General features: G+C 42.9%; 1 protein-coding gene across 1 annotated transcript; it reads left to right on the top strand.

Moving 5' to 3' along the window:
• Positions 1–142: 142 nt before the first annotated feature.
• LOC308085834 (uncharacterized protein) lies at positions 143–11,945 on the top strand (the record flags this gene model as incomplete). The annotated part of the gene is made up of 11 exons (XM_080429144.1): positions 143–360; positions 477–765; positions 859–1,611; positions 1,694–1,921; positions 2,043–2,166; positions 2,322–3,225; positions 8,200–8,487; positions 8,667–8,952; positions 9,452–10,270; positions 10,361–10,591; positions 10,782–11,945. The coding sequence occupies 11 exons, from the start codon at positions 143–145 to the stop codon at positions 11,943–11,945; spliced, it is 5,304 nt and encodes a 1,767-aa protein (XP_080285270.1).
• Positions 11,946–12,899: the final 954 nt, after the last annotated feature.

The following is a 12,899-nucleotide window of genomic DNA, read 5'->3' as shown; positions in this document are numbered from 1 at the left end:
CAATCACACTTGTCACTGATTGGCTATAGCAAGAGGCCAGTGAGCCATACAGTCAACATTTAAGATAATAAAACGCAGCATAGGAGACCACTCTGACCGTGGGGAGGTTGGCGCTGCCTTGTCAGGTTATAGTGTTCACAAGATGTTATCGGTGGGTCTGAGGCTGGTCATCCTGGGCCTGTTGGGAGCTTTGAGGGCAGAAGAAGAGACTCCTCTCTGTCAGATACTGGGTAGTCCAGAAATCCCCCTGCTGTCCAAAGAAGGAGATGTCACCATCGGAGGAGCCTTCTCCATCCACAGCAAAGTCACAGAACCCCCACTCTCCTTCACAGACACTCCTAAACGTCTTACATGTTCCAGGTATGGTATGTTTTTGGGTCAGCCACTGAAATTTGTCAAACGTTAAGATTTTGGATCCATGTGTGTTGATTGACAAATCAAAACAGTTATCCACGTGTCAATTCTGTTCTTCGCAGTGTGAATCTCAGAGAGTTTCGATTTGCTCAGACCATGATATTTGCCATAGAGGAAATCAACAACAGTGACTTTCTTCTGTCCAACGTTTCTATTGGGTATCGTATCTATGACAACTGTGGTTCAACGCGGTCTTCTATGCGTGCAGCCATGGCTCTGATGAACGGTGAGGACAGGACCACAGGAAAAGTGTGCTCTGGGCAATCAGCTGTTCATGCTATCATCGGGGAGTCTGAATCCTCTTCAACCATAGTGCTGGCACGCACCACAGGGCCGTTCAAAATACCGGTGGTGAGAGAGATATCAACAGTAATATAGTACAGTCATTTTCCACATGCACAACATTATCCCTATCTCGCCACTATTCTGTATTCTGTGTCACAGATCAGTCATTCAGCAACATGCGAGTGTCTGAGCAACAGGAAACAATATCCCTCCTTCTTCCGCACCATTGCCAGTGACCTCTACCAGAGCCGAGCTCTTGCCCAGCTGGTCAAACACTTTGGCTGGAGCTGGGTGGGGGCAATTAATAGTGACAGCGACTATGGCAATAATGGCATGGCCATCTTCCTCTCTGCAGCCCAGGAGGAAGGAGTGTGTGTGGAGTATACAGAAAGGTTCCACAGGACAGAACCGGAAAAGCTGCTGAAGGTGGTAGAAGTGATTCGCAAGAGCACAGCCCGGGTCATTGTAGGTTTCCTTGCACATGTAGAGATGAACAATCTCCTGGAGCAGCTGAGCCTCCATAATATCACAGGCCTGCAGTTTATTGGCGTGGAGGCATGGATCACTGCCGACAGCCTGGTAACCCCTGACAGTTTCAGTGTGCTGGGGGGCTCCCTGGGCTTTGCTGTGCAAAAGGCCAATATTAGTGGGTTTACTGATTTTGTAATGAAGCGTTTCTGGGAGACGGCATTTCAGTGCACAGAGACAACAAAAGACAACGTGACAGTAAAGGTACCTTGTAAAGATAACCAGGATCTGATCGAGCTAAAAGATTACAATGACGATGTGGCAGAGCTGAGATATTCCGGCAATATCTACAAAGCCATTTACGCTGTCGCCCATTCTCTACACAGTTTACTTAAGTGCACGAGTCAGGGGTGTGACAAGGCTGTGAAACCTTCACCCTCACAGGTAAAATGAGCTCACTATTAAACATTTTTATTTCAATGGGCAGTAAAGCAAATCAGTGATGTATTTCTTGCCCTCCTCTTAGGTACTGGAGTCTCTCAAACAGGTGAATTTCACCATTAAGAATGGCGACAACGTGTGGTTTGACAATACTGGAGCAGCTGTGGCCCGTTATGAGGTTGTTAACTGGCAGCGTGGACATGATGGCTCAGTCCAGTTTAAACCAGTGGGCTACTACGATGCCTCTTTACCCACTGGAAAGAAGTTTGTCCTCAGGACAGAAGCCATAATGTGGCCTAATGGAAAGACAGAGGCAAAGTTTCTAATATAATACAGTATTTGACAATAATTATAATACCCTCATGTTATTTTGACATAATTATGTACTGAGCCATATCAAACTCTGCCCCCTTCTCTGTCTGTCTCTGTCAAAGTTGCCTGTCTCTGTGTGCAGTGAGAGCTGTCTCCCAGGAACTCACAAGGTCCTCCAGAAGGGCAAGCCGGTCTGCTGCTATGACTGTATCCCATGTGCAGAGGGAGAAATCAGCAACACCACAGGTATATGTGCAACCAACCTGACATTTGTTGATATGGGCATAACATTTGCTTGTCACTGCCTTTGTATCTTGATGAAGCTCGCCATGATACAATCTATGATCGGTGCTGTCTATATTTGATTCATTACAGTGCTACTAACAGATTTTCCATTTCAGATGCTACTGGCTGCACCAAGTGTACAGAAGAATATTGGCCCAATCAAAACAAAGATAAATGTGTACTAAAAACAGTTGAGTTCCTTTCCTTCCATGAGGTTATGGGCAAGGTGTTAGTGTTTTTCTCTTTGTTTGGGGTAGCCCTGACTTTAATTGTGTCTACCATATTCTTAATTAGAAAAGACACACCTTTAGTCAGGGCTACCAACTCTGAGCTGAGTTTCCTGCTACTCTTTTCATTGACTTTGTGTTTCTTATGTTCTCTCACCTTCATTGGCCGACCGACTGACTGGTCCTGTATGCTGCGACACACAGCATTTGGGATCACTTTTGTCCTCTCCATCTCTTGTGTTCTGGGGAAAACTATAGTGGTGTTAATGGCCTTCAGGGCAACACTTCCAGCCAGTAATGTCATGAAATGGTTTGGACCTGTACAGCAAAGACTCAGTGTTCTGGCTTTCACTCTTGTACAGGTTCTGATTTGTGTACTTTGGTTAACTATCAACCCTCCCTTTCCTTTCAAGAACATGGAATACTACAAGGACAAGATTATTCTAGAGTGTGCATTGGGGTCACCTATAGGTTTCTGGGCTGTGTTGGGGTATATAGGACTCCTGGCTCTTTTATGTTTTATCTTAGCTTTTCTGGCTCGAAAGCTGCCTGATAACTTTAATGAAGCCAAATTTATCACCTTCAGCATGCTGATATTCTGTGCTGTGTGGATCGCCTTTATCCCAGCTTATGTCAGCTCTCCTGGAAAGTTCACCGTAGCTGTGGAGATATTTGCTATTCTGTCCTCCAGTTATGGTCTACTTTTCTGTATATTTGCACCTAAATGTGTCATTGTTGTGTTAAAACCGGAACTGAACACAAAGAAACATATGATGGGAAAAACACAGGCCAAGTCCTAAAACATGTCTAAAATAAACATTGTATTCACTAATCAATTTGACGTGTGACTTTTCAAGTCTAAAGTATCTAAAAGTAAGTGTTGCTTTATTTGTGTGTGTGTGTGTGTGTGTGTGTGTGTGTGTGTGTGTGTGTGTGTGTGTGTGTGTGTGTGTGTGTGTGTGTGTGTGTGTGTGTGTGTGTGTGTCTTCGTTTACTTAACATAAATAAGTAAAAGTAATTATGCTTTTGTTTTGACAAAATCCTGGATAAATTGTATAATCAAAACTTTTTTATTGGCTGTTCAAGTTTACTTAGGAGACCGATGGGTAGAGATTTCCATTTAGGACAGTACAGAAAGTATTTCAAGTTGCCAACAAATGACTGACTGAATGAATGAATGAATCCCAAATGCTGTACCTTGGCCTTGGGTAAGTATTTTAATCAAACATCAGCTGTAACCTACAACAGTTAAAGGTAGGGTAAGTGATTTGCGTTGGTTAAAATAAGTGTTAAATAGCTCTATATTGTGATAGTACTCATTGCTATAGAGTGTTTGTTCAGTATTAGGAGTCTCTTTGTCTCTCCAGCTCTTTATTAAACAGAAAATGCATTTTCGTTTCAGTTTCAGTTTCATTTCCAATTTTATCCAACCAGGACAGAGAACTCAATCAGGATATAGATTAAACAAGTGAAATTGGAAGTGATGACACTAAGAAATGAGCAGACAAAATTGGAACTGGAACACTATAAAAATGAAGCTTTAAAATGGGTACTTTCTCCTGATTGGCTGAGATTTTGACACCTACCGGAAAATGTATTTTCTGTTTATTAAAGAGCTGGAGAGACAGGGAGACTCCTGTTACTGAAAAAACACTCTATAGCAATGATTACTATCAGAATATAGTATTTTAACCTTTTAACAAAATACTTTTTGTTTTAACCAAAAAATATCACTTACCCTACCTTTAACAGTCCCTACTGTAGGTTGAAGAGCTTTGTCATTAGGCAGAAAGAGTCACTGTGTGAGGTAAGAACTTGACACCAGTTTATTGGGCTAGGGTTTGGCTACTTTAATTTTGACAATAATTGTCAAAATTATTGTTTTTGCCCCATACTGTCTGTGTCTGTCTGTCTGTGAGCAGCAATTCAGACCGATCAGTTAAACTTTGTACGCACGCTTTCAATAGGCCAAGGAAGAACCTCCACCCCAAATTCAAATCGGCAACAGGCCACGTCACATTTTGGCTTATATCTCTTGAACCATACGTTGTACAAAAAAGAAAAATGCAAAACATTTTGAGTGGCCAAAACATAAAGCAGGCTGGTATTGCGCCACCATGAGGCTGATTTTACATTTTTGCAAATGTGCATGCAAAATGTGACACCGATCAGTCCAGCAATGTCCAAGATTAGCTGCACACAGACACATGGACACAAAGACACATGGACACAAGGACACCCAGAAACACAGAAACACACATGAACCAGGGCGAAAACATAGTCTTTGCCTTCCGGCCTGTCGGCCTGGAGAAGACAAAAAACGTGATTCCTCACTGCTTCACTTCAGAGAACTAGTGTTCTGAGCTGTACTTTAGTGCAGGTGATAGGCAAGACAAGGCAAGCTTACATAGCACATTTCAACAGCAAGGCAATTCAGCCCGATCAGTGAAACTTTGTACACACGCTTTCAATAGGCCAAGGAAGAACCTCCACCCCAAATCGGCAACAAGCCACGTCACATTTTGGCCTATATCTCTTGAACCATACGTTGTACAAAAAAAAAAAATGCAAAACTACAGATTTTGTCCAAAACTCCACACAAATCAGTACACATTATCTCTGGAGTCATGTGATCAAGATGTATCATTCAGAGCTTTTAGATTCCATTCCGATTGGCTTCGATTGGCTTCCAAAGTTTGTGGGAGTGGGCCCAATTAGCAAAAAATGCCACAAACCCTTGTGTCCTAACGGCTGCACACCACAACTGACAAAGCCCTGGGTGGGCAACCCCGCCTGGCAGCCTGTACGTGTTCCGAGGAGCGGACTTTTTTTTGGTTACCCTGTTTTTGTCTCCACCAGGCCGAAACGCATGGCTGAGACTACAGTATGTTTTGCACCCTGTCCGTATGTCCATGTGTCCGTCCGTGTGTCCGTCTGTCTGCAAGCAGCTAATCTCCGGCACTGTTGGCCCGGTCGCTGTGAACCTGGATGCCAAACCCGAACTTCTGCCCCACATTTTTAGATTGGCCCGTTATAGCGCCACCAGGAGGCCGATTTTTGCAAAACACATTTTTGGATATTACTCCTACAGATGTTGTCCAAACATCACGGAAATCGGTACACAGTATCTCTATAGTCATGTGATCAACACGGATCTGTCTGATGTTCCATATTCCATCCTGATTGGCTAAGATTGGCTTCCAAAGTTTGCAGGATTGGTTCGTTTTGAACAAAATACCTCAAATCATGAACGCCACATGCGATTTCCGTGAAATTGTGCACGCACATTCCCACTAGGCCGAGGAAGAAATGCCACTTGAACATTTTCAAATCGGCCTCATGGTGGCGCTATAACAGGCCGATTCGTATTTTTACCTATAACTGCAATGATCTGCGTGACATTTTGCACGCACACTCCCTAGAGGCCAAGGAAAAACCTTTGCTCTGCATTTTTCACATCTGCCTTTTAGAGCGCCACCAGGAGGCTGACTTTTGTAAAAAAAAAAAAAAAAAAATGCTATTACTCCTTCAGTTTCTGTCCAAAAAACACGAAAATCGGTACACAGTATCTCTGTAGTCATGTGATCACGACGGATGTATCCGATATTTCATATTCCATCCTAATTGGCTAACATTGGCTTCCAAAGTTTGCAGGATCCGTTTTGAACAAAATGCCTCAAATCATGAATGCAGTGTGCGGTTTCAGTGAAATTTTGCACGCAAATTCCCACCAGGCCGAGGAAGAAATGTCACCCTTTTCACATTGGCCTGTTATAGTTATGCTGTTATAGTGCCACCAGCAGGTCAAATTTAGCAAAACACATTTTTGGAACAAAATGCCTCAAATCATGAATTCAGTTTTTGCCGTGAAAGGTCTAAGAAGAAATGGCACCCTTTTCACATTGGCCTATTATAGCGCCACCAGGAGGCCACAATAAACCTACCTGACCTGGCGGAGACCTGTGCTCCGAGGAGCACTTTTCCTAGTTTCTCCCTATTTAGACGTTATAGCAATTAACCCTCCCCTCACACTGTGTTGCCACACTGCTGTTGTAAACTACTGGTTCACCTGTCACATGTAAGGATACCCCACTAGGATGGTAGGGCCTTTGTCCTACTCCTCTCATTCAACTCCCCCTGCTGACAGGCGCCGCCCCAGCCCGTACATTAATTTAAAAGTCTAAAAGGCATAAAAGGGACAAGGACTGACAGATACAGAGATCTCCATATTTGGGCAAATCAGTCGAATCGGCAGTGCAACGTAGGTGCCGAACTCTGGATGTGAGGGCCGCGTATCGGCCCAAACCTCTAGTCTAGTTTCTAAAACAAACAGTGACATTTGTAACATTTGTGGCATGCCCTTGGGTGTCAGTGAAATCACTTTTGGCTCTTTGTTGTGTATATAGAGGCCCCTCAACGTGTGATTCAAATTTGGCATACATTGGACTGAATCTGAATGGTACATGTTTATCACATGACTCCAGAGATAATGTGTACCGATTTGTATACATTTTGGACACAATCTGTATAGGATCCAAGGAATCCAGGGGAAAAAAACATTTTGAGTGGCCAAAACATGAAGCAGGCTGGTATTGCGCCACCATGAGGCTGATTTTACATTTTTGCAAATGTGCATGCAAAGTGTGACACCGATCAGTCAAGCAATGTCCAAGATTAGAGCTCTGCACACAGACACATGGACACAAAGACACATGGACACAAGGACACCCAGAAACACACATAAACCAGGTCGAAAACATAGTCTTTGCCTTCCGGCCTGTCGGCCTGGAGAAGACAAATACGTGATTCCTCACTGCCTCACTTCAGAGAACTAGTGTTCTGAGCTGTGCTTTAGTGCAGGTGACAAGGCAAGCTTATATAGCACATTTCAACAGCAAGGCAATTCAAAGTGCTTTGCAAAAAACATTAAGCATTCAGACATTATGAAACTATGAGTATTAAAAGACACAATATAAAAGGATATTTGAAAACAAATAGTGTGTACCTATGGTTAGTCTTTGCTAGCTCTTTGTTAGCTCTTTTTCCATACAGGAATAGGTTACAGCAAGATAGTGAAAAGATTATTCTAGAGTGTGATCTGGGTTCAGTTTTAGGTTTTTGGGCTGTGTTGGCGCGTATACTATGTCTCTTGGCTATCTTATGTTTTATTCTGGTATTTTTAGAAACCTTCATGACAACTTCAATGAAGATATATGTATCACCTTCAGCCTGCTGATATTCTGCCCCATCTGGACCAGCTTGATTCCTGCTTATGTCTTTGTCAGCTCTCCTGAGAAGTTCAAAGTAGCTGTGGAGATATTTGCTTTTGTGTTGTTTTTCTGTATATTTGGCCCTAAATGTTATATGATTGAAACCAGAACATACAAAAAGACACAGGGGAAACATTTATGTAAAACACTACTGTGCAAATACATTGACTTCATAAACTATGACTGTTTTGTATTGACAAAATATGATCTCATACAACATGTTATTATATTATGTACTCTGAAACTGATTGCAATTATACAAAGCCATATCAACAAAAGGGTAAATAGATGATGGAAAACATCTGATAATTTCTGATCATGCAGCTACAGGCCTAATTCCCCCAAAGACATGCCCATGTTCTGTAGATTGATCACACTGAGCCATTGGTTATTCCAAAGACAAATAAAAATATACCAATTTAAACAAAATCTCATTGGCCAACGGCTCTGTCAGTCACCACATAAGTGATATCATTGGCGGATAAAAAATGTGACAGTCACTCAGATTTCATTCAAGCACCTACATATGAGGGGTTTGGTCAATGGGCCCTGAGAAGTAAGAATACAGAGGGGACAGATATGCTGCTGATGGCAGACTTGCTACTTCTGTCTCTGCTGGCTGTCAGAGTGGTTAAGTGTGATTGTCAAACATACGGGGCTGGAGAACTGTCTCAGTTTTCTAAGGAAGGAGACATCAACATTGGAGGCATTTTCTCCTTCCACCAGAACCCAGTCGATGTCAACCCAACTCTTCAGGTGAACCCAGGGAGCATCCAATGTAAAGGGTAAGGAAGAGGCGTTCAAGAAACAAACAAAACTGTAATTATAAGTTATTGTTCTGCCCCGGTTTTGGAATTGTAGTACCACTACAGCTACTGTATGCGTAGAGATCGTTTGAGTTGCATTAACCAGTGTATGTTTTCAACTGTATTATACTGTGATTTGCTCCCTGTTCTTTCTGCAGACTGGATGCGGGTGAGCTTCAGTATGCCTACACCATGATGTTTGCCATAGAGGAGATCAATAACAGCTCTGAGCTGCTGCCTGGACTGACACTGGGCTACAGGATCTTTGACTCCTGCCCTAGCATCCCTCTCTCTGTCAGAGCATCTCTAAGCTTAATGAATGGCTACGAGGTGGGGGAAGACAGCTGCACCGAACGCTCCACTGTTCATGCTGTCATAGGGGAAACCACCTCCACCTCTACCATAGGCATTGCACGCACAATGGGGCCCTTCCATATACCAGTGGTGAGTATTGAGGACGTGAGGGTAAAATGCATTAAAACACTGACGTACGTGCGTCATCTTGTTTTTCTCTATGCATTCATGCACTCTCACTCACTCTCTATGAGCATTGAACGGAAAATGGGATAAAATATGAAAGCATCTCGCTGCTTATGGTTAATTTTCAGATAGAATTCAGGGTTCGATTTGCTAGGGGGGGGGGGGGGGTCCATTCCTCTGCTTTTGATAACCCTCCCCCTGGTCATTCATATTTATCGCCAGTGGGGATTTGTTTGAAAAATGTGTAGACTGTCTGATATATTTGATATTTATGTTTATGACTCACAATTAAAAAATGTAATTAAAATGTTTGAAAATGCAAAATAAGCAAAAATAGCCGATCTACAAGCTTGTGGATCGACTAGTTTTGCTATTTGTCATTCAAAGACATGAAGGTTTTTTTTTGTGGATAGAACATACTTCTGGATAGGAAAAACATTGCTCTCCTCTCTTTCTGTCTCAGCTCAGTCATTCAGCTACATGTGCATGTCTGAGCAACAGAAGAGAGTATCCCTCCTTCTTCAGAACCATCCCCAGTGACCTATACCAGAGCAGAGCCCTGGCAAAGCTGATGAAACACTTTGGCTGGATGTGGGTCGGGGCTATCAGAACCAACAGTGACTATGGCAATGGTGGCATGGCCACCTTCCTGGAAGCAGCCGCAATTGAAGGGGTGTGTGTCGAGTACTCTGTGGCCATTTACAGGACTGACCCGAGGAAATCGTTCATGGAAGTTGTTGACATCATTAAAAAGTCCACTTCCAAGGTAATCGTGGCATTTGCCGATGGCACCGACCTTGACATTCTCATCAAGGAGCTGTATGTACAGAACGTGACCGGGCTGCAGTGGGTGGGCAGCGAGGGCTGGATAACCTACCGCTACATCGCCTCTCCGGTAAACTATGCCGTGGTACAAGGAGCAGTGGGCTTCGCTGCCCTCAACGCCCACATCCCCGGACTTCAGGAGTTTCTGGCCGACAGCAGGCCATCCACCAGGCCTGGGGACCGGGGACTGCTGGAGCTGTGGGAGACAGTGTTCGGATGCACCCTGTCTCCGGAGGCTCAAACTGAGGGCTCAGTTGCAGCCTGCACCGGAGACGAGTCTCTGTGGGACACAGAGACTCGCTTAACTGACGTGACGGACGCCAGCCTGATGAATAATGTGTACAAGGCCACGTATGCTGTGGCGCATGCACTGCACCTGCTTATTACCTGCCGAGATGGACAGGGGCCTTTTGAGAACAACACTTGCGCAGACGGGCATAATATTCAACCATGGCAGGTGCAGATATTCATAATGAGCTGGTTTGGTATCAAAACTAAAATGCTGACCTGGGAAGGCAGATAATAACACAACATGTTTAACCTGCAGGTGCTGCATTATCTGACACAGGTGAACTTTACCACCAAGATTGGTGAAAGCGTTTTCTTTGATGAGTTGGGCGATCCAGCGGCCCGCTATGCACTGGTGAACTGGCAGATGGATGAAACGGGCTACATACACTTTGAGACGATAGGCTACTATGATGCCTCGCAGCCCGAAGGCCAGCAGTTTGAAATGAAGGCAGGTGTGAGTGCCATCTGGGCAGCCATGCAGTCTGAAGTAAGTAATGGTGCACTGGGATCTGTCAGTTCTAATGAACTCTTTTTGTTTACTGACAACATTAATTGTTTCAAAATGAAGATAAATCTGACAGCATGCGACCCTTAATTGCGTGTGCCGGTTGCAAACAACTGTAATTATATGAGTCATTGCCAATGAATCTGTGCAATTCTGTGTCACTGTGGTGCAGGTGCCCAGATCTATTTGCAGTGAGAGCTGTCTACCCGGAACTCGCCGGGCTTTCGTTAAAGGCAAGCCGATGTGCTGTTTTGATTGCATCGCATGTGCAGACGGGAAGTTTAGCAACAGTACAAGTGAGACCGCTGGATACATAGCTTTTACTCTTGCTTTCATCATGTTCCTTTTGGGCAAAATAACTGTCAGTACCTTACTGGTCTATCTGAAGATGTGCTTGCTGCACAGCTTAAACATGTTTATGCTTTCAGATGCAGGAATATGTGACAAATGCCCTCCTGAGTACAAGTCCACTGAAGCGAGGAATAACTGTGACTTGAAAGCTATTGAGTTCCTAACCTTCAGAGAACTGATGGGCATTCTGTTGGTAACCTTCTCTGTGTTTGGAGCCTGCCTGTCAATGATTATAGCACTAATATTTTTCCACTACAGACTGACTCCTATTGTCAGGGCAAACAACTCTGAGCTGAGCTTTCTGCTGCTGTTCTCCTTGACTCTGTGTTTCCTGTGTTCTCTGACCTTCATTGGCCGTCCCTCAGAGTGGTCCTGTATGCTGCGACACACAGCATTTGGGATCACCTTTGTTCTCTGCATCTCATGTGTTCTGGGGAAAACTATAGTGGTGTTAATGGCCTTCAGGGCAACACTTCCAGGCAGTAATCTCATGAAATGGTTTGGGCCTGTACAACAAAGGCTTAGTGTTCTGGCTTTCACTCTAATACAAGTCCTGATTTGTATCCTGTGGTTAACAATAAACCCTCCTTTTCCTTTCAAGAATTTCACACATTTTAAGGAAAAGATCATTCTAGAATGTGCACTGGGTTCACCTATAGGTTTCTGGGCTGTGTTGGGGTATATCGCTCTCTTGGCTATCTTGTGTTTTTTTCTGGCCTTTTTAGCTCGAAAGCTGCCTGATAACTTTAATGAAGCCAAATTTATAACCTTCAGCATGCTGATATTCTGTGCTGTGTGGATCACCTTTATCCCAGCTTATGTCAGCTCTCCTGGAAAGTTCACTGTAGCTGTGGAGATATTTGCCATTCTGGCTTCAAGCTATGGAATGCTTTTTTGCATATTTCTGCCCAAGTGCTACATTATTTTATTGAAACCAGAGAAAAACACAAAGAAATATTTGATGAGTAAAACAAACTCAAAATGACTTTGAACATGTTATTAAAACCACAATGAGCTTTTCATGTTTGTTAATTTAAAAAAATACAAAAACAACATCTATATGCTACATACATTCTTAGATGCAAGGCTTTCTTAAATAAATGACTGAAATCCCATCACTATAGTTAAAATGGTCAAACATAAATAAATGTTTTGTAACAGATTTTCGACTATCGCACTGTACCGAAAATTCTTACATTAATCTAAATACAGTTAAAAAGCCTGTGTTTTTACTGTAGGTGTGGTATTGCAAAAAACATGTTTCCATTTAAAGGAGTAGTTCACCCAAAAAAAAATACTTATTTTCTATCAATTTCACACGCCATGAAGCCTCGAATTCATGAAGATCATTTAGTTTTTGTCGCATTCCTAAGACAATAATTCGATGACCAGTTGGCTGGTCATCGCTGGTCATCAAATTATTGGCTTAGAAATGCAAAAGAATAGGAATTCAAGGCTTCATCATGGGGTGTGTAATTGATAGAAAATAAGTACTTTTTTGGGGTGATCTACTCGTTTAAGTTGTCTGAACCTTTTATTCAAACACATATTTTTGTTATTATTTTAATAAACAACAACCCTTTTGTGCATTATAATCCTATTGTGTTTATTTACACCTCATTGTGATTTACAATTTACAATTATTAAACTCAGCATCACAACTTTCTGTGCATTCTTTTTGTACTTGTAGCCCCTTTTACCCCTTATGACTTATGGGCAGGGCCCCTAAGTCATAAGGGGTAAAAGGGGCTACATAAAATGGAGGCACTGCTGAGATGGTTTGGGTTTCCAACTAACTAATACCAGTTAAGTAGACACAAAAAAACTAAAAAGTCCAAAGTTTAACAGAGAAAAAACAACAACCCTATAGTAGAAAATGGAAAATAGGGCTGAGCTAGTGACAGACCTTAAAGGCTGGTGCCGTGGTGAAGGATTAGAG

The sequence above is a fragment of the Gymnoscopelus braueri genome, assembly GCF_963280865.1.
Source record: "Gymnoscopelus braueri genome assembly, chromosome: 5".
Taxonomy (NCBI): Eukaryota; Metazoa; Chordata; class Actinopteri; order Myctophiformes; family Myctophidae; genus Gymnoscopelus; species Gymnoscopelus braueri.
Note: the sequence above shows the minus strand (reverse complement) of the source record. Positions and strands in the feature narration are given on the sequence as shown.